The following is a 22,040-nucleotide window of genomic DNA, read 5'->3' as shown; positions in this document are numbered from 1 at the left end:
TTCTCCCCCCCCACGTGAGTGTGTCTCCCCCCCCGGAGTTCCCCCCCCCACGTGAGTGTGTCTCCCCCCCCCCACGTGAGTGTGTCTCCCCCCCCCCACGTGAGTGTGTCTCCCCCCCCCACGTGAGTGTGTCTCCCCCCCCCCACGTGAGTGTGTCTCCCCCCCCCACGTGAGTGTGTCTCCCCCCCCACGTGAGTGTGTCTCCCCCCCCCACGTGAGTGTGTCTCCCCCCCCCCACGTGAGTGTGTCTCCCCCCCCCCACGTGAGTGTGTCTCCCCCCCCCCACGTGAGTGTGTCTCCCCCCCCCCACGTGAGTGTGTCTCCCCCCTCCCCACGTGAGTGTGTCTCCCCCCCCCACGTGAGTGTGTCTCCCCCCCCCCACTTGAGTGTGTCTCCCCCCCCCACGTGAGTGTGTCTCCCCCCCCCACGTGAGTGTGTCTCCCCCCCCCACGTGAGTGTGTCTCCCCCCCCCCCACGTGAGTGTGTCTCCCCCCCCCCCCACGTGAGTGTGTCTCCCCCCCCCCCCCCCCACGTGAGTGTGTCTCCCCCCCCCCCACGTGAGTGTGTCTCCCCCCCCCCCACGTGAGTGTGTCTCCCCCCCCCCACGTGAGTGTGTCTCCCCCCCCCCCCCCACGTGAGTGTGTCTCCCCCCCCCCCACGTGAGTGTGTCTCCCCCCCCCCACGTGAGTGTGTCTCCCCCCCCCCACGTGAGTGTGTCTCCCCCCCCCCCACGTGAGTGTGTCTCCCCCCCCCCCACGTGAGTGTGTCTCCCCCCCCCCCACGTGAGTGTGTCTCCCCCCCCCCCCACGTGAGTGTGTCTCCCCCCCCCCCACGTGAGTGTGTCTCCCCCCCCCCCCCACGTGAGTGTGTCTCCCCCCCCCCCCACGTGAGTGTGTCTCCCCCCCCCCCACGTGAGTGTGTCTCCCCCCCCCCCACGTGAGTGTGTCTCCCCCCCCCCCACGTGAGTGTGTCTCCCCCCCCCCCCCCACGTGAGTGTGTCCTCCCCCCCCCCCCACGTGAGTGTGTCTCCCCCCCCCCCACGTGAGTGTGTCTCCCCCCCCCCCCACGTGAGTGTGTCTCCCCCCCCCCCACGTGAGTGTGTCTCCCCCCCCCCCCCACGTGAGTGTGTCTCCCCCCCCCCCACGTGAGTGTGTCTCCCCCCCCCCCACGTGAGTGTGTCTCCCCCCCCCCCACGTGAGTGTGTCTCCCCCCCCCCCACGTGAGTGTGTCTCCCCCCCCCACGTGAGTGTGTCTCCCCCCCCCCCACGTGAGTGTGTCTCCCCCCCCCCACGTGAGTGTGTCTCCCCCCCCCCCCACGTGAGTGTGTCTCCCCCCCCCCCCCACGTGAGTGTGTCTCCCCCCCCCCCCCACGTGAGTGTGTCTCCCCCCCCCCCACGTGAGTGTGTCTCCCCCCCCCCCACGTGAGTGTGTCTCCCCCCCCCCACGTGAGTGTGTCTCCCCCCCCCCCCACGTGAGTGTGTCTCCCCCCCCCCCACGTGAGTGTGTCTCCCCCCCCCCCACGTGAGTGTGTCTCCCCCCCCCCCACGTGAGTGTGTCTCCCCCCCCCCCCCACGTGAGTGTGTCTCCCCCCCCCCCCACGTGAGTGTGTCTCCCCCCCCCCCACGTGAGTGTGTCTCCCCCCCCCACGGGGTCTCCCCCCCCCCACGTGAGTGTGTCTCCCCCCCCCCCACGTGAGTGTGTCTCCCCCCCCCCCCACGTGAGTGTGTCCCCCCCCCCCCACGTGAGTGTGTCCCCCCCCCCCACGTGAGTGTGTCCCCCCCCCGCCCCCACGTGAGTGTGTCCCCCCCCCCCACGTGAGTGTGTCCCCCCCCCCCACGTGAGTGTGTCCCCCCCCCCCACGTGAGTGTGTCTCCCCCCCCCACGTGAGTGTGTCTCCCCCCCCGCCCCCCCACGTGAGTGTGTCTCCCCCCCCCCCCCCCACGTGAGTGTGTCTCCCCCCCCCCCCCCACGTGAGTGTGTCTCCCCCCCCCCCCCCCCCACGTGAGTGTGTCTCCCCCCCCCCCCCCCCCACGTGAGTGTGTCTCCCCCCCCCCCCCCACGTGAGTGTGTCTCCCCCCCCCCCACGTGAGTGTGTCTCCCCCCCCCCCCACGTGAGTGTGTCTCCCCCCCCCCCACGTGAGTGTGTCTCCCCCCCCCCACGTGAGTGTGTCTCCCCCCCCCCCCCCCCACGTGAGTGTGTCTCCCCCCCCCCCCCCCCACGTGAGTGTGTCTCCCCCCCCCCCCCCCCCCCCACGTGAGTGTGTCTCTCCCCCCCCCCACGTGAGTGTGTCTCCCCCCCCCCCCACGTGAGTGTCTCCCCCCCCCCCCCACGTGAGTGTCTCCCCCCCCCCCCCCCACTTGAGTGTCTCCCCCCCCCCCCCCCCCACGTGAGTGTCTCCCCCCCCCCCCCCCACGTGAGTGTCTCCCCCCCCCCCCCCCACGTGAGTGTCTCCCCCCCCCCCCCACGTGAGTGTCTCCCCCCCCCCCCACGTGAGTGTCTCGTGTCTCCCCCCCCCCACGTGAGTGTCTCCCCCCCCCACGTGAGTGTCTCCCCCCCCCCCCACGTGAGTGTCTCCCCCCCCCCCCACGTGAGTGTCTCCCCCCCCCCCCCCCACGTGAGTGTCTCCCCCCCCCCCCCACGTGAGTGTCTCCCCCCCCCCCCCGCGTGAGTGTCTCCCCCCCCCCCCCGCGTGAGTGTCTCCCCTCCCCCCACGTGAGTGTCTCCCCCCCCCCCCACGTGAGTGTCTCCCCCCCCCCCCCCACGTGAGTGTCTCCCCCCCCCCCCCCCACGTGAGTGTCTCCCCCCCCCCCCCCCACGTGAGTGTCTCCCCCCCCCCCCCCCACGTGAGTGTCTCCCCCCCCCCCACGTGAGTGTCTCCCCCCCCCCCCCCACGTGAGTGTCTCCCCCCCCCCCCCCCACGTGAGTGTCTCCCCCCCCCCCCCCCACGTGAGCATCTCCCCCCCCCCCCCCCCCCACGTGAGTATCTCCCCCCCCCCCCCACGTGAGTGTCTCCCCCCCCCCCCCACGTGAGTGTCTCTCCCCCCCCCCCACGTGAGTGTCTCTCCCCCCCCCCCCACGTGAGTGTCTCCCCCCCCCCCCCACGTGAGTGTCTCCCCCCCCCCCCACGTGAGTGTCTCCCCCCCCCCACGTGAGTGTCTCCCCCCCCCCACGTGAGTGTCTCCCCCCCCCCACGTGAGTGTCTCCCCCCCCCCACGTGAGTGTCTCCCCCCCCCCACGTGAGTGTCTCCCCCCCCCCCCCACGTGAGTGTCTCCCCCCCCCCCCCCACGTGAGTGTCTCCCCCCCCCCACGTGAGTGTCTCCCCCCCCCCCCCCCACGTGAGTGTCTCCCCCCCCCCACGTGAGTGTCTCCCCCCCCCCACGTGAGTGTCTCCCCCCCCCCACGTGAGTGTCTCCCCCCCCCCCCCACGTGAGTGTGTCTCCCCCCCCCCCCCACGTGAGTGTGTCTCCCCCCCCCCCCCACGTGAGTGTGTCTCCCCCCCCCCCACGTGAGTGTGTCTCCCCCCCCCCACGTGAGTGTGTCTCCCCCCCCCCACGTGAGTGTGTCTCCCCCCCCCCCCACGTGAGTGTGTCTCCCCCCCCACGTGAGTGTGTCTCCCCCCACGTGTGAGTGTGTCTCCCCCCCCCCCCCCCCCGTGAGTGCGTCTCCCCTCCCCGACCCCCCCCCCCCACCGTGAGTGCGTCTCCCCTCCCTCTTTTTCTCTCCCCCCCCCACCCACAGTGCACTGTATATATTATCATCCTCCTGTCCATTCCCTCGTCCAGTCATGTGATTTTCCTTTAGATCTACCATAAAAGAACCAGAGGGAATAACATTGGAAAAAACATAGTTTACATTGCTTGGCATTGAGTGTCTTATTGAAAGTAAAATTACAAATCTCATAACGTTTCAGTGAAAAATTGCTCGTGCTATACTTTAGAAGAAATCAAAGAAGGTTAAAATAATTCAGAAAGGAGGATAAAAAATTAACTATCTGCTGGTACACCTTGGAATCATACCGCTGTTCACTAGGAGTGGTTAGAAAATTGCTGAGAAGAGCGGAAAATAATTGCTTGCTACCTTTTCAGTGTCCAAGTAAACTGTAACTGGAATGCCAAAAGCATAGCCTGTTCTTATAATATTAACCCACGCCGTCAAGCACTAATGTCTAAAATCTGGTACTGTGTTGGAATGTTTTAAAGTTCACAACTCAAGTTATATTGAGTAACTTAGCAAAACCCATTAACGGAAATATTTTTTTAAACTTCTAGAATAGATTTGTCAAGCAGTATTGATTCTGGGCTAAATCTCAAGGAACTGGGTGGCCTGTACATAAGTTTTGATGCTGACAAACAGGGTCCCGATTCAAAAGCCTTTAAAAAACTGAAGGAGCAAAAGAAAAAAGATGATGAGGTAAGATTCTTGGGTGTATTCTGACCTGTTTCCCATACTTGGTTTACTGCCAACCTACTGTCGTCACTAGGTTGGGCATTTGTTTTTTTTTATTTTTGCTGTGTCAAACGATAACAACTTGTATTTATATAGTGCCTTTAACGTAATAAAAAGTCCCAAGGTGCTTCACAGGAGCGTTAACACAAAATTTGACCAACAGTGAAAAGGCATCAGCATTGCAATTTCAGGTACTGTTTTTCCAAGCTAGGTTTTTGTTTGGAGAGAACATTTTGAGCTGTGTAACACAATTATGAAGTACCAATGGTTGCAGGACTGTCACTGGTGTTGGGAGTAATCTGAAGCAATGAATTAAGATTATTGCACAGGAAGCATATTCATTCAAGTATGAATTTATTGGTTGAAATTTAATTTTTTTTCCATTTATAGACTAATGGCATTCAAACAGGGAGAGGTGAGTGCAAAGTTTGGGGCAACAACACGCTCCAGAATGTTGAAAGGAAGCGGAGGTTGAAAGTAGGTCAGTGGTTGCAGGGGATCGGATGGGTCAAGGGTGGGCTTTTTTTTTTAAACAGGAGTGGGGTGATGATTGCAGTTTTGATAGGAGCAGGGAACAGTGACTGAGGCAGCACAGTTTGAGGATGGTGACAATGTGCCTGAGTCGGTTATATATGGAAATGAAAGACTGAAGATCTCCAGCCATTTTCATTGCTGCAGGAAGCACTTGCGGTAGAAACTTCTTTTGCATTACTGATATTATATCCTTACAAAAAGGCAGCCTAATTATCACTGTGTGTTCAGTACTCAGCTCGACAAACACACCAAACTGGCACGAGTAGTATGTGACCTTTATCTCATTCAATTACTTTAGTTATATTTACCCTTTAATAGAATTATTTTTTGCCCAAACCATTATTTAAAGCAAGGTCAAAAAAGACAATCATTTTTCTCTTTTGTTATCAGCTCAGTGAAATGAATTAATTGACACGGTAGTAATTAATTAATTAATTTTCATCTGCTGTTGAAACCTTCATCCATGCCTTTGTTACCTCCAGACTTGACTATTCCAGTGCTCTCCTGGTCAGCCTCCCACCTTGCAAGCTCCGTAAACTTGAGCTCATCCAAAACTCTGCTGACCGTATCCTAACTCGCACCCAGCCCCGTTCACTCATCAACCCTGTGTTTGCTGACCTCAATTTTAAAATTCTCATCCTTGTTTTCACATCCCTCCATGGCCTAGCCCCTCTCTATCTCCGTAACCTCCTCCAACCCTACAACCCTCCGAGATCTCTGCGCTCCTCCAATCCTGGCCTCTTGCCTAGGCCCTAAGCTCTGGGATTCCCTCCCTAAACCTCGTCACCTCTCTACCCCTCTCTCCTCCTTTAAGTCGCTCCTTAAACCCTACCTCTTGGACCAAGCTCTTGGTCACCTGATGTAATATCTCCTTATGTGGCTCAGTATCAAATTCTGTTTGATAATGCTCCTGTGAAGTGTCTTGGGACGTTTTACGATGTTAAAGACGCTATATAAATGCAAGTTGTTGTTGCTGTTGTTGCGTTGGGGTAATTTTATTCATAACCAAATGGAGGAGTTGGTTGGGCACAGTAACAATAACTCCAGTGCACCGACTTCAGTGAAATTGTAGAGATGCGGTGGCACCGCGACGAATTGGCTGAAACCAATACTTCAATAAGGTTTAGCTAGAGTTCTCGTCCCTGATCACCATCCAGTGACTTCGGTTAGAGAGTGTACATGTATGGACAGGATTGGGCTCAGTTGTTATCTCATTTCTCACCCGCCCCCGCCAATGATTGAATAGTCTGCCAACACTCTGTGTCTAGGGTCACATGAAGAATGACCACTTGGACAAAGTATGAGGGTGACCGGTGTCCGTGGAACCATACTGAAATGTCGTCCAGTCCCTTCAGGACAGGGGAGGGAAAATGTTACTTTTTTTAATGTTCTGTGCCTGAATGAACTGGACATTAAGATATGTGGTAGAGTCCATAACTGGGTATTAGATGGAGAAGTAGATAGATGCCTGGTAACGATTACTCTTTGTGTTTGATATTTGAATAAATAATGGGCCAGAAATCGCGCAGAGCGGCAAGGGAAAGCTCACCGCAGCTCTTGCGAATTAAATTAACGAAAATACTTACTGCAGGCTCTTGCTTGAATTTGAACTTTAAAAAAAAATGTCCGCTATCAACCCAGCCTCTGAACAGGGTGAGTTGCCTCGTGGCTGGAAACGTCTGTGAGGAGAAGACACGGCCACAAAATCTGTCAGGAAGAGAAGTCATGCCCACAGATTCAGGCTGCACTGCTCAAACAGGCAAGCAGACTTCATTCATTTAAAGTTAATATTCTGTATGTCATTGTAAATAAAAAAAATTTACATTTTTTTTACAAAAAGTCAAGGAAATAATTGAATTAAAGAGACAAAAGGGAAAAGTTTTAAAAAAGAACATTTTTTAATTTTAAAAAAATTTTAATGACCAAAAACTATTAAAATAAGGAGTAATATGAAACTCCATATTTTTAAAAGTTAATTTTTAGTTGTTTGGCAGTCATTAAGACTTAGTTTAGACCCTATATTTTTAAACGTACCTGTTTGGTGGCATTCTAGCTACTTTCTAGCTGGGCATATAAGCAAGTTGGCGCTTTTTCAATGATTTCTCTAATTGCAGTGTGCGATGGCCCTTTAATTCGAAGCTATCATATCACTGGCAAACCACTAGGAGAAAGTTCCGGATTTCTGGGTTTCACTGCCCGTGTGCAAATACGGGAACTTCCTCCTTCAATTCGCCACTAAAAACAGAGCGCAGTTATGTTATTTCGAGAGCGATTTCTGGCCCATTAAGTGTTTCTGGAAGAACATTTTTGTAATTTGACATTTCTATTCTTTAGCTATTAGCAAATAGCATCCTGACACCAGAATTTGAAAAACAGGATTGTGTTCCACCTTTAAAAGAGTCTGTTCGTCAACTGAAGAAAAAACGCAAGGTAAGTATGGTGATCATGACACTACAGTGATTTCCATGTTAGCCATAGCTTGTGCATTCTGTAAGTAACTATCAGATAATAGCATTGTATTTAGAAAACAAGATTAAACCTGTAATTAAAACAAACACATCCCTGTGGAACGTTATGCCTTTAATATCATATCTTTCATAATTATTTTGAGCTCTTGCACATTTAGGAAGAGCGTGCAAAGACAACGGGGGATGGCTGGTATAACATGAAAGCTCCTGATCTAACAGATGAGTTGAAGAATGATCTCCGGGCACTGAAAATGAGGGCTGCTATCAATCCCAAGCGTTTCTACAAGAAGAATGACCGAGACAGCTTTCCTAAGTATTTCCAGGTATGTAGCAACAGATGAGCTGCGATAATATAACGTGATCAGTTTGGAGCTTTTAGCTTTATTTGACACAGCCAGGTTGTAATATATAGCAGTAAATAAAGTCGGTCTTGCAGTACATAAAACTGCTCAGACTTTTATAACATTGGACAGGCATTGTGGGGACGGACTCCTTCACTACATATTGCATGGCTGATATCTATCTACCCATTCCTCACTGTTTGAGAAGATACTATAGAGTAGAGGGGGAGATGCAGGTAGTTTTAGAGAAATTATCTAAAATTCCATGCCTAGCTTACCTGGAAGCAGGAAACTCGGAGAGGGATAGCTGAATGCATGCTGCTGGGCACTGAGCCTAAGATTATCTACAATTGCGGAAATGGTATATGTGTTGAGCTAAGCTCTGAAGTAGAGTGTCCCATACTGTTGAGAAGCAAGTGCTTCTTGCATAGAAAATGATGGCTTTGATTAGGAAACCTGGCACAATATAGTAGGAGTTTAAAAACAGTTTTACAAAGTATTTTGTGCCGTCCTGGCTTGGGGTAAAAGCACCTCATCGAATGGAGCTCAGCTGTAGACACCAGGAAGGTCCTAGCTTTGATCCCAAAAATGTGCTAAGTTAGATCATTTTACTCAGCACCAGCGACAACACTACAGTTGGCCTCAGCCTCCCTGGACTACATGGGCAAAGCCAGCCATGGTTTCCTGCTCCTGGAGCTGTCCAATGACTATTCTGGAAAGTGCGCAGGCATGGATACCAATTGAGGGCAGAATTAGCGGTGATATTTCCATATTGTTTATCTGGTCTTTTAAAAGATGCAGTGGGCTCCGTCTCACTTACTTCCTGTGGTAAAGAATTTCATGCTCCAACCATTCTGTAAAGAAATTTCTTCTGACCTCTCGCTTCATTCTCTTACTGACTATTTTAAGTCAAAGACCCCTCAACACCGACTCCCCAACCAAAGGAAATAGGCTTTCCCTGTTCATCCTATCAAAACCCATCATCACTTTAAAAGCCTCTATTAAATCTCCAATACGAGCAACACCCACATTAGCCCTAACCCTTTGTTTCCGTCTGTCAATTTTCTATCCATGCTGTTACATGTGGAGAACACAATCCAGGGTTATTCCCTTGCTTTTTTTCCCCCGTGGTAAAAGTGGTCGGGAACAAAAATTAGGCCAATCAAAAAAAAATTGTATTTTAGGAAAAACATTACACTAATAAAGAAATCTGGATTACAATACAGAGCATTTAACATGTTTTTAGATGCAAATGATTCATTCAGAGATATTTGTTCCAGCAGTGCAACTTCTTAAAAATTTATCTTTATGATTACTGAAGTATGTTATTACTCTTATCAATCTTTCTTTGTAGGTTGGTAAAGTTCTGGACAATCCAGTAGACTTCTATCACTCTCGTGTTCCTAAGAAACAAAGAAAGCAGACAATGGTGGAGGAGCTTCTGGCAGATGCAGAATTCCGAAGGTATGCCCTTTTGTTTACATAGGAACAGGAGTAGGCCATTCAGCCCCTCGAGCCTGTTCCGCCATTCAACTCCATTTACCTTGACACCCTTGCCTAACAAAAATCTATTGATCACAGTCTTGAAAATTTAAATTGACCCATCATCCACAGCCTTTTGGGTGAGCATTCAACATTCAGTTAACCTTTTTGATTACTGTTTGTACCTGTGCACTAGCTTTTAGTGATTTGTGTACATAGAACCTAAATCCCTTTGCTCTGCCACTGCTTCTAGTCTTTCACTACTAAGAAAATATTCCAATTTGCCTTTCTCAGTTTCCAAAATGGATGATCTCATACTTCCCCACATTGAACTCCATCTGCTATAGTTTTACCCACTCACTTAGCCTAACTATGTCTCTTTGTAACTTCCTGCACCCATTCCACACAATTTATAGTGCCTCCTAACTAAGTGTCATTAGCAAACTTGGATATATGACTCTTCATTTCTTCATCCAAGTGATTAAAAATATATAGTGAAAATTGGTGCGTCAGTACAGATCCCTGGGGAACACCACTTGTCGCATCCCATCAATCGGAGAACAATCTGTATATCCCTACTCTCTGTCTCCTATCTCCCAACTAATTACCAATCCACGTCACAAGGTTTCCTCCAATCTCATGCGCTGTCAATTTTGCTAATAATCTCTTGTGCAGAACCTCATTAAATGCCTTCTAGAAGTCCAGATAGACAATCCCTTATGTCATGCTAGTGACATCCTAAAAAAATTTAGCTAGATTAGTCAGACATGTCATCAAAGGCCAATTGCAAGGCCCCATCTGCTTTCATGGCTGCGATTGGCTTTGATCAGTTTTTTAAGCGTCATGTTAAAACAGAGATTTTGATTTATTGACTTGAGTTTCATGGGGACTGTAAGTAATGCTTTAAAAACCTTAAGTAGTCAGGGGGTTGGTTTACATGTAGGTGATACAAGACTTTTAATCCCAGCTAATGTATCTAAGTAAAAGATGATTGCAAAGTGTGTATTTTTTTTCAGGTATAACAAGAGAAAATACCAGCAGATTGTATCAGAAAAGGCAGCTCTTGCTGCGGGCAAAAAGAATCATAAGAAGAAGAAATTTCGAAAGTAAAGCCTGAAGCAAAACTGGACAAATGGCTAATTCTGGATATAATTTTCCCATATTCACAGCTGATATATTTAAAAGGTTATAAAACTGACAATGCCACCAACTTCTCTCTCCTCCCCCATTCATAAATACAAGTTAGCTTATTTGGCTAAAAACATTTTAGGAGATAAAAGAACTGTTCAGCTGCGCTGAGATTTGTATCATGGAAGATTTTCCAGCCTCAATACGCCACGGTACACTGTCAAACTAGATCAAGGAATTTCAGAAAATCAATTTAGACAATTACATTTTTATCAATCATATAGTTATTTATGAGTTTGTAAAAGTGACTAAACTTCATGTATCCATGTTCAGTGGATATTGAATGCAGACTTACAAGAACATGGTTCTTTACAACATTTACATACTGAGAACCTGATAACTTTGTCTGTGTAACAGGCAATTACAGTTTTTGAGCTATGAAAGAAAGTATTTTTGTAATCGGCCTGATTTGGAAATAGTCTATTATGTTACATGCCCTCTAAGATTCATAAAGATGAAACTTGTAGTTTTTGAGATTATAATGGAGAATACTTTCTAATTTGTACACGTGAATTATGTCTAGTATAACTAATTGATAGTATGCCTATTAGGAGAAATAATGTACCTGGCAGATTTCATCAAGAGGATGCTTAATTTTTCTGAGACATTAATAGAAAGGTTTATTTTTCTCCTCACTCCTAGAAACATAAACATAATAAATAGGAGCAGGAGTAGGCCATACAGCCTCTCAAGCCTATACTTGTACAAGCAAAATAAAAAATGTCAATGTTATCAAAGTGCAGTAGAAACCTCATAACAGAAGTCTTTGTACTATTTGAAAAATATAGCATCTTGCATGGTGTACAGTCCACTCTTACTTCAAAGTGGCTTATTTCTAATTATCTGTTAACTTGAATTAGCCTCCAGTGGCTAAGTTATTAAAATTACTTAATTCATCCTGGATAATTTGAACTTTTTGAGCAAAAAATAATTTTGAATTAACTGGAGTGGACTATTTGTTTAAGGGTAAACAGACATTCTGGGGGGAAAAATGATTTTTTTTTAATGGCTATGTAATTTTAAACCAGATATATACCAGCAAAATTCAGAAATCATTCCTTTATCTGGCCAGATTCATCCAGTCCACTTTCTAGCAGTTTAAAGCCAGTTTTGAACTGTACACAATATACAGCTGTCGATGTGAACCCAGTAAAATAAAAGATGTATCATAATATGGTACAACACAGGAGGAGGCCACTTGGCCCATCGTGCTTGTACCGGCTCTTTGAAAGAGCTATCCAATTAGTCCCACTCTCCTGCTCTTTCCCCATAGCCCTGTAAATTTTTTTCCCTTCAAGCATTTATCCAATTCCCTTTTGAAAATTACCATTGAATCTGCTTCCACCACCCTTTCGGGCAGTGCATTCCAGATTATTACAACTCGCTATGTAAAAAAAAATATTTCCTTGCGTCGCCTCTGGCTCTTTTGCCGATCAAATTAAATCTGTATCCTCTAGTTACCCACCCTTCTGCCACTGGAAACAGTTTACTCTGTCAAAACCATTCATGATTTTCAACACCTCTATCAAATCTCCCCTTAACCTTCTCTGTTGTAAGGAGAACAACCCTAGCATCTCCAGTCTCTCCACATAACTGAAGTCCCTCATCCCCTGTACCATTCTGTTAAATCTCTTCTGCACCCTCTGTAAGGCCTTGACAACCTTCCTAAAGTGTGGTGCCCAGAATTGAACTCAGTACTCCAGCTGAGGCCTAACCAATGTTTTAGAAAGGTTCAGCATAACTTCCTTGCTTTTATACTCTATGCCTCTGTTAATGAAGCCCAGGATCCCATATGCTTTTTTAACAACCTTCTCAACTTGTCCTACCACCTTCAAAGATTTGTGTACATACACCCCCAGATCTCTCTGTTCCTGCACTGCCTTTCAAATTGTACTATTTAATTTATATTGCCTTTCCTCATTCTTCCTACCAAAATGTATCACTTCACACTTCAGTGTTAAATTTCATCTGCCATGTGTCTTCCCATTTCACCAGTCTGTCTATGTCCTCCAGAAGTCTGTTACTATCCTCCACATTGTTTACTACAATTTCAAGTTTCATGTCATCGGCAAACTTTGAAATTATACCCTGTATACCCAAGTCCAGGTCATTAATATATATCAAAAAAGGCAGTGGTCCTAATACTGACCTAATGTGTAGCTTAAAGCTTGCAGATGGTGTGAAATGGTAATTTAGTATAAATAGGAATGCTCAAATCAAACCCAGTCATTCCTGTCACAGAACAGTACTGTGTTTTAGAAAATTGATATCTTTAAAGACTACAAACTAGTCGAACTTCACTATAACGAACCGCCCCGGGACCGGCAAAAAAGATAATTATACCAGGGTGTTCACTGTAGTAGGGTTTGGCGATTTGCTGCATCAGAAAAATGATGAAATGACCAATTTAAATTAAATATCTTATTCTGTTAAACAAAACTATACAGCATAGATTGATTCATATTATTTGTGCTTTTCTCAGTGCACACTATCTTGTCAACCCGTCCAAAAATATCCTCACTTCATTGCGATTGCCTTTCTGAACTCGTTCAGTGAAGGGATAACTGCCTTCCACGTCCTCGTCACCACAAGTTTCCTTATCCTGTCCCTGACTCAGTGATATCTGCATCGCTCATAGTTGCTAGTGTAGGGTCTTGGCTTCCTTCAAATTCAATTTCCTGTCATTTTGTTTCTGAAATTCCCATTGCATCGCATTCCTCTCTAACTGATACCATCCCCTTCTTTTGACCACAATTTTCTGCAGACTATCCAGCATGTTTAAAGCAGTTCACAAAACACATTTCTGTCACCTGCTCCCATTCTTTGTGTGTGAAGTACACGGCTTGCAGAATGTCCACCTGGATTTTTTTTTTTAACCATTGACCATGCATTCAATCATTTCCCTCAGTATGAATTTTATGTATCAGTATTTGAAGCACAAAATAATACTCTGGTCCATGGGCTGTAGAACTCTTGTTGAATTAGGGGGAAGAAAAATGGATAACTGCTTTCAATTTTGGCGTGTCATCTTTGATAACAGTAGGCTTGATCCTCTCTTGGCTCACGCGATTGCAACAGTGCTCTTTGTTAAGCTGAGTTCTTAGCAGATTGTGGCTTGCGATTTTCCTTTATGGTCCTGATCATCGATGATTTGAAGTGTTGTTTTCAGAGTCAAAGACATCTCTTACCATCTTCACACACGATGCCTCATCGCAGTTGCCTCTCGTTCGTTGCAGTTTGAGCGCAGATGGCGGGCCATCTTATCAGGCAACGAGTGCATACATCATGTGGGATTCACACTACAATAAGTTATCTTTCAGTTATCTACACCTTGAATTCTATTGTTATATCCGGGTTGATCCTGCTTAAGTATGTGCTGTAGTAGGGCTGATTTCCATTGAAAAAATCAGGTCTTACTATTGGGATCGTTAAAACCAGGGATTTGTCATAGTGAAGTTTTATTGTATTAGGCTAACAGACATAGTTCTTTGGAGGTAATAAAATAAATACAAAAGTAATTTTTGGGTTCCTTGCTTATTTGATCATTGTATAGACTGGCATTGCCGGTAGAATTAGTGTCAGCAAATAATGGACTTGAACTGCAAATTTACAAGAATTGTACATTCCAAATTAATCTTTCACCCTGAAATATATGCATCCAGTTCCCTTCTTTGCTTCAATCATTGCCCAATTTCTCTTCCCCAGCAAAATTGAAATATAGGTAAATGGGCTGAGCGTGTGCAGAGCTTGCTGTGACTTTGACAGCACAGCTAGCTGCATGAAGCAAAACATTGGAAGCATACTTTGGACTGAGTGGTACAATGAATTAGCGCACTGACCTTTCTGCTCCTTGACCTGGATTTGAATCCAAAGTTGAAAGTCACTTTTCTCTACAAGGCTTGTGTGAAATGGATAACTGCTACTGATTACATATATATACCCTTACATTTCATTCTTCAGCGGTTCTTTAAAGAAAATGGGGGGAACCGTCAACTTCGGCGGGGGCGTAAATCGAGCGCTATCGGATCGACTGCCCGTTATACACCACGCCAGATTTTCCTATTCATTCAATAGGGCAGCTGATCCGATGTTGTCTACTTTACGCCCCTGCTGAAGTTGAAAGTTTCCAAAACAGGAAACTACAAACCTATTAGTCATACTTCCATTCTGTATAAAACATTGGATTCAATTATCCAGAGTAAATTTTAGAATTATCTGTACAATAATAAACCAGTAAACAGCAGTCAACATTGTTTCAGGAGGAGAAGATCTGGCTTGACTTATGGAAGTGAAAAACCCAAGTGGGCTGTGGGAAGCCCTGGCTGAAGGGTATTCGGTAGATTAAGGTGATAGATAGCCTTAGTTCAGTGGTAGTACTCTCCCTTGTGAGGCAGAGGTTGTAGGTTTAAGCACTGCGCGAGAGACTTGAACATATAATTTAGGTTGATGCTCCAGTGCAGTACAGAGGCAATGCTGCATTGTTGGAGGTGTCACCTTTTGAATCAGATGTTAAACCAAGGCCCCATCTGTCCTCTCATGTGGACATAAAAGCTCCCAAGGCAATATTTGAAGAAGAGCAGGGATAATTTTTATCCCACAACCAACACCAGCAAAACAGATTATCTGGTCATTTATCTCTTTGCTATTTGTTGGACCTTGCTGTGCACAGATTGGCTTTCCCACATTACCACAGTGACTACACGTCAAAAGTATTTAATTGGCTATAAAGCGCTTTGGGATGTTGTGAAGGGCTTTACATAAATGCAAGCTCTTTCTAGTATTTATCAGGATGGGGGAGAGTAACGAGCGGGGTGACCAAGGTTCAGAGTTGGGACCTCAAATGTTTAATTTACATAAAGAACTTGGATTCAAAAACCCAATGCTAAGTGGTCAAATTTACAGATTAAACCAAACTAGACGGGGAGGTGGAATCAGAGGAGATTGCTCAGAAATTGCAGAATGAGTTGGATAAAATACGTAAGTGGGCAGGGCAATGGCAAGTGAAATTTAATCCAGACAAATGTAAAGTACTGCACATAGGAAGAAAAATAAGTGACACATACCCCATAAATGGTGTTCAGAAGCTAAGAATGAAGTTGCAAGACACCGAGGAATCTTAGTAGACTCACACTCAGCATATCCAACCAATGCACATCAATAAAGCCAGTAGAATGTCAAACTACATAGCCAAAACAGTACAGTACAAGTCAGAGGAAGCTGTCTTCTCTGACCAAACTGTTCAGTGCCCTGGTCAGACCACATCTTGAGTATTGCATCCAGTTCTGGTTGGAAACACAGGGGAGATATTGAAGCACTGGAAGCCCTGCAGAAAAGAGTCTCAGGGCTGATTTCTAGTGTCCACTGTCTGAGTTATTTTTTTAATTCGTTAATGGGATGTGGGCATCGCTGGCAAGGCCAGCATTTATTGCCCATCCCAGATTTAGATAACAGCTGAACTGTGCGAGAACATCTATCCAATAGCGATCATAACATGATCGAGTTCAATGTAGTGTTTGAAAGGGAAAAAAGTGAATCAGCTGCTAAGATTCTAGACTTGGGTAAGGCCGACTTCAATGGGATGAGACAGAGACTGTCCACAGTAAACTGGGCAAATCTGTTAATGGGTAAAACGACTGATGATCAGTGGGAAATGTTTAAAGAAACATTTAACGAGATACAGAACCGGTTTATACCCCTGAGGGGCAAGAACTCCACTTGCCAAAAAAAACAGCCATGGACAACTAAAGTGGTAAGGGACAGTATAAGACATAAGGAAAGGGCATACAAAAAGGCAAAAAATGGGACAGATCCTGGCGAATGGGAAAGATACAAAGATCAACAAAGGGTCACAAAACAGATAGATCGACAAAAAGAGAGTATGAAAAGAAACTTGCAAGGGATATCAAAACCAATATGAAGAACTTTTATAGTTATATTAGGAAAAAGAGGGTGGTCAGGAGCAGTGTTGGCCCCTTAAAAACTGAAAGTGGGGATATTGTCATTGACAATGGGGAAATAGTGGACATGTTGAATAATTACTTTGCGTCAGCATTTACAGTAGAAAAAGAGGATAGCATGCCGGAAATCCCAAGAAAACTTATATTGAATTGGGGACAGGGACTCGATAAAATTAACATAAGTAAAGCAACACTAATGAAGAAAATAATAGCACTAAAGAGTGACAAATCCCCAGGACCAGATGGTTTCCATCCCAGGGTTTTAAAAGAAGTAGGTGAGCAGATTGCAGATGCCCTAACTATAATCTTTCAAAGTTCTCTGGATTCAGGAACTGTCCCTCTAGATTGGAAAATTGCACATGTCACTCTGCTTTTTAAGAAAGGAGAGAGAGGGAAACCGAGGAATTATAGACCAGTTAGCCTAACATCTGTTGTGGGGAAAATGCTGGAGTCTATAATTAAGGATAGGGTGACTGAACACCACGAGAATTTTCAGTTAATCAGGGAGAGCCAGCATGGAATTGTGAAAGGTAGGTCGTGCCTGACAAACCTGATTGAAATTTTTGAAGAGGTGACTAAAGTAGTGGACAGGGGAATGTCAATGGATGTTATTTATATAGACTTCCAGAAGGCATTTGATAAGATCCCACATAAGAGACTGTTAGCTAAGTTAGAAGCCCATGGAATCAAGGGAAAAGTACGGACTTGGTTAGGAAATTGGCTGAGCGAAAGGCGACAGAGAGTAGGGATAATGGGTAAGTATTCACGTTGGCAGGATGTGACTAGTGGAGTCCCGCAGGGATCTGTCTTGGGGCCTCAATTATTCACAATATTTATTAACGACTTAGATGAAGGCATAGAAAATCTCATATCTAAGTTTGCCGATGATACAAAGATTGGTGGCATTGTAAACAGTGTAGATGAAAACATAAAATTACAAAGGGATTTTGATAGATTAGGTGAATGGGCAAAACTGTGGCAGATGGAATTCAATGTAAACAAATGAGAGGTCATCCACTTTGGATCAAAAAAGGATAGAACAGGGTACTTTCTAAATGGTAAAAAGTTAAAAACAGTGGATGTCCAAAGGGACTTAGGGTTCAGGTACATAGATCATTGAAGTGTCATGAACAGGTGCAGAAAATAATCAATAAGGCTAATGGAATGCTGGCCTTTATATCTAGAGGACTGGAATACAAGGGGGCAGAAGTTATGCTGCAGCTATACAAAACCCTGGTTAGACCGCACCTGGAGTACTGTGAGCAGTTCTGGGCACCGCACCTTCGGAAGGACATATTGGCCTTGGAGGCAGTGCAGCGTAAGTTTACTAGAATGATACCCGGACTTCAAGGATTAAGTTACGAGGAGAGATTACACAAATTGGGGTTGTATTCTCTAGAGTTTCGAAGGTTAAGGGGTGATCTGATCGAAGTTTATAAGATTTTAAGGGAAATGGATAGAGTGGATAGAGAGAAACTATTTCCACTGGTTGGGGATTCTAGGAGTAGGGGGCACAGTCTAAAAATTAGAGCCAGACCTTTCAGGAGTGACATTAGAAAACATTTCTACACACAAAGGGTGGTAGAAGTTTGGAACTCTCTTCCGCAAACGGCAATTGATACTAGCTCAATTGCTAAATTTAAATGTGAGATGGATAGCTTTTTGGCAACCAAAGGTATTAAGGGATATGGGCCAAAGGCGGGTATATGGAGTTAGATCACAGATCAGCGATGATCTTATCAAATGGCGGAGCAGGCTCGAGGGGGTGAATGGCCTACTCCTGTTCCTATATTCCTATATTCCTAAATGCCCTTGAGAAGGTGGTGATGATCTGCCTTCTTGAACCGCTGCAGTCCGTGTGGTGAAGGTTCTCCCACAGTGCTGTTAGGTAGGGAGTTCCAGGGTTTTGACCCAGCGACATTTCCAAGTCGGGATGTGTGTGACTTGGAGGGGAACGTGCAGGTGGTGTTTTTCCCACGTGCCTGCTGCTCTTGTCCTTCTAGGTGGTAGAGGTCGTGAGTTTGGGAGGTGCTGTCAAAGAAGCCTTGGCGAGTTGCTGCAGTGCATCCTGTGGATGGTACACACTGCAGCCACTGTGCGTTGGTGGTGAAGGGAGTGAATGTTTAAGGTAGTGGATGGGGTGCCAATCAAGCGGGCTGCTTTGTCCTGGATGGTATCAAGCTTCTTGAGTGTTGTTGGAGCTGCACTCATCCAGGCAAGTGGAGAGTATTCCGTCTCACACTCCTGACTTGTGCCTTGTAGATGGTGGAAAGGCTTTGGGGAGTCAGGAGGTGAGTCACTCGCTGCAGAATACCCAGCCTCTGACCTGCTCTTGTAGCCACAGTATTTATGTGGCTGGTCCAGTTAAGTTTCTGGTCAATGGTGACCCCCACGATGTTGACGGTGGGGGATTCGGTGATGGTAATGCCGTTGAATGTCAAGGGGAGGTGGTTAGATGCTCTCTTGTTGGAGATGGTCATTGCCTGGCGCGAATGTTACTTGCCACTTATCAGCCCAAGCATGGATGTTGTCCAGGTCTTGCTGCCAGCAGACACGGACTGCTTCATTATCTGAGGGGTTGCGAATGGAACTGAACACTGTGCAATCGTCAGCGAACATCCCCATTTCTGACCTTATGATGGAGGGAAGGTCATTGATGAAGCAGCTGAAGATGGTTGGGCCTAGGATACTGCCCTGAGGAACTCCTGCAGCAATGTTCTGGGGCTGAGATGATTGGCCTCCAACAACCACTACCATCTTCATTTGTGCTAGGTATGACTCCAGCCACTGGAGAGTTTTCCCCTGATTCCCATTGACTTCAATTTTACTAGGGCTCCTTGGTGCCACATTCAGTTAAATGCCTGCCTTGATGTCAAGGGCAGTCACTCTAACTTCACCTCTGGAATTCAGTTCTTTTGTCCATGTTTGGACCAAGGCTATAATGAGGTCTGGAGCCCAGTGGTCCTGGTGGAACCCAAACTGAGCATCAGTGAGCAGGTTATTGGAGAGTAAGTGCTGCTTGATAGCACTGTCGACGACACCTTCCATCACTTTGCTGATGATTTAGAGTAGACTGATGGGGCGGTAATTGGCCAGATTGGATTTGTCCTGCTTTTTATGGACAGGACACACCTGGGCAATTTTCCATATTGTCGGGTAAATACCAGTGTTGTAGCTGTACTGGAACAGTTTGGCAAGAGGTGCAGCTAGTTCTGGAGCACAAGTCTTCAGTACTACAGCCGGGATATTGTCGGGGCCCATAGCCTTTGCTGTATCCAGTGCACTCAGCTGTTTCTTGATATCACATGGAGTGAATCGAATTGGCTGAAGACTGGCTTCTGTGATGGTGGGAATATCGGGAGGAGGCCGAGATGGATCGTCCACTCGGCACTTCTGGCGGAAGATGGTTGCAAACGCTTAGGCCTTGTCTTTTGCACTTACGTGCTGGACTCTGCCATCATTGAGGATGGGGATGTCCATGGAGCCTCCTCCTCCCATTATTTGTTTAATTGTCCACCACCATTCACGACTGGATGTGGCAGGACTGCAGAGCTTTGATCTGATCCGTTGGTTGTGGAATCGCTTAGCTCCGTCTATAGCATGTTGCTTCCGCTGTTTAGCATACATGTGGTCCTCGGTGTTGTAACTTCACCAGGTTGGCACCTCATTTTTAGATATGCCTGGTGCTGCTCCTGGCATGCTCTTCGACACTCCTCATTGAACCGGGGTTGATCCCCTGGCTTGTTGGTAATGGTTGAGTGAGGAATATGCCGGGCCACGAGGTTACAGATTGTATGGAGCAACCTGGGCATTCCAGCTCAGAAAGGAGGCATCTGAGAGGTGTTCAAGAGGGTATATAAAATAATTAAGGGAATGGAGAAGGTAAATATGGAATATTAGTTTAGGTTAAATAGTGTGAGTCGGACGAGGACATAGATTCAAACTGGTAGTAGGTAAAATTAGGACTTTACACCAAGAGTGGCTTCCGGGAAAAGTCGTGGAAGTAAAAACGGTAGAATTTTCAAGAAACAATTGGATGCTGAAATTGAGACATTAGAGGCTTTCTGGCTGGATGAACTGAAATGGGCCGAATGACCTTTCGCCAGTGTCTATATTTTGGAGACTATGCAGCTTTCACATTGTCCGATGCTGGCTCAGATCGTCATTTACCGTCCCCACCAGGGGGCATGTGCATCAAAAAAGGTGACTGATTCGCCGTATCGCCTGAATAATTTGTGGTACATTCAGGTCAAATGTACATGTCCTTATATTACCAGCTTCCGTACAGATCATTGTTTTTTTAATGACCCATGGCAGAATAATAAAACTTTTTAAAAGTTTAAGAAGAACACGAAGCACTCTCCAGTTTTAAACACGAGTTCAGGATCTGCCCGACAGCAGCTGTTAAATCCTGAACTGTCGCCAACACGGAGGTGTCTCGGAGGCGGGGGGAGACACTCACACACCACCCGGTCCCGCAGACCCTCCGGTGCGGGGCGGCCCAGAACACCCGCTGCCCTTTCGTCGATATCGAACCGGGGGCGATGCACTTTAATTTCTGCAGCGGTTGCCCGTGCAGCCGATGCACTTTAATTTCTGCAGCCGGACCATCGGCTCACCGTTTGCCTTTCAGCTCCGTTTACCTAAAGGGACGGGGCTCCAGCTTTTCCATCTGTATTTAAAAGCCGAGTTCACTTTCAGTTCCAGATTGGGCTGTCGCGCGGTGTTTCGCATTTAGGAGAAATAAAGATTTGTGATCGTAAAATTAAAGTAAAACGTAACGACTCCGCCGGGACTCGAACCCGGAACCTTTGAATGTCTTAAAGCCGCTAGAAGTCCAATGCGCTATCCATTGCGCCACGGAGCCACCTGTTGGATTTACCCCGAAGCTGCTCATGACACCAAACTACTGGGTCGCATCGTTGATTCCAGCTTCAGACTGCAATATTGGAATAAATTGTAATATTCTCACTGTATCGCCGTTCTATTTCCTTTTCAACATCATTTGATTGCTGCAATCATCAGACACGTTGTCTACACGAGCAGTTGTTATTTTTGTTTTTAAAAAATTGCTTCTTTTCCTTTCTGTGTGGCATTTATCTCAAGGTTTATGGGAAATTGTGTTCAGCAGTGCTCGCTCTGTCAGCAGAGCCTCGTCGTATCCCATAATTTCAATTAAAAGTGTCTTCAACAGACACGCCAACCGAGCTAAAGCAAGGAGGTATGCAGTGGATTGGCCACCAGACTCGGGAGGAAAAAGCAGAGGGGGCCTCAGGAAGCACTGATTGTGTCTGATAGTTTGCATTATAGAAAGAGAAGAATCAATTTGAATCAACGTGTTGTTTTGTCTTAGAAAGAATACATGTTCCTCAATGGAGAATGAGATATAGGGTGTGTTTCTCTTCAAGTGCTACCTAGTTTAACCCCAATCTCCTTCCTCACTCCTCATACCTTTTAATACTCCTCTTTTGCAAGCAGCTAACTAATTCTCTTTTAAAAGAATTTATGGACTGTACTACCAAAATGATTTGTGGCAAATAATTCTATATTCTAACCACCCAAAGTGTAAAGTTTTTTTTTCTAACCTCCCCTTTAACTCTTTTGTGATTATCTTAAATTTGC

At 46.7% G+C, this 22,040-nt stretch overlaps 1 protein-coding gene and 1 non-coding gene across 4 annotated transcripts in view; one reads left to right on the top strand and one right to left on the bottom strand.

The window, feature by feature from the left end:
• Positions 1–13,979, top strand: part of dnttip2 (deoxynucleotidyltransferase, terminal, interacting protein 2) — a 25,542-nt gene extending 11,563 nt beyond the window's left edge. For all 3 annotated transcript variants that reach the window (XM_067989947.1, XM_067989949.1, XM_067989948.1), the window contains 5 exons: positions 4,271–4,412; positions 7,317–7,412; positions 7,609–7,773; positions 9,146–9,255; positions 10,290–13,979. In XM_067989947.1, the coding sequence (XP_067846048.1) occupies positions 4,271–4,412; positions 7,317–7,412; positions 7,609–7,773; positions 9,146–9,255; positions 10,290–10,383 (607 nt within the window). In that variant the 3' untranslated portion in view covers positions 10,384–13,979. The remainder of the gene's footprint in view (positions 1–4,270; positions 4,413–7,316; positions 7,413–7,608; positions 7,774–9,145; positions 9,256–10,289) is intronic.
• A 7,220-nt stretch (positions 13,980–21,199) lies between these two features.
• Positions 21,200–21,285, bottom strand: trnar-ucu (transfer RNA arginine (anticodon UCU)). The gene is given in 2 exon segments: positions 21,200–21,235; positions 21,249–21,285. It is a non-coding gene; the product is annotated as a tRNA-Arg (tRNA).
• Between the last annotated feature and the right edge of the window lie 755 nt (positions 21,286–22,040).

The sequence above is a fragment of the Heptranchias perlo genome, chromosome 9, assembly GCF_035084215.1.
Source record: "Heptranchias perlo isolate sHepPer1 chromosome 9, sHepPer1.hap1, whole genome shotgun sequence".
In the NCBI taxonomy this organism is placed as follows: domain Eukaryota; kingdom Metazoa; phylum Chordata; class Chondrichthyes; order Hexanchiformes; family Hexanchidae; genus Heptranchias; species Heptranchias perlo.
Note: the sequence above shows the minus strand (reverse complement) of the source record. Positions and strands in the feature narration are given on the sequence as shown.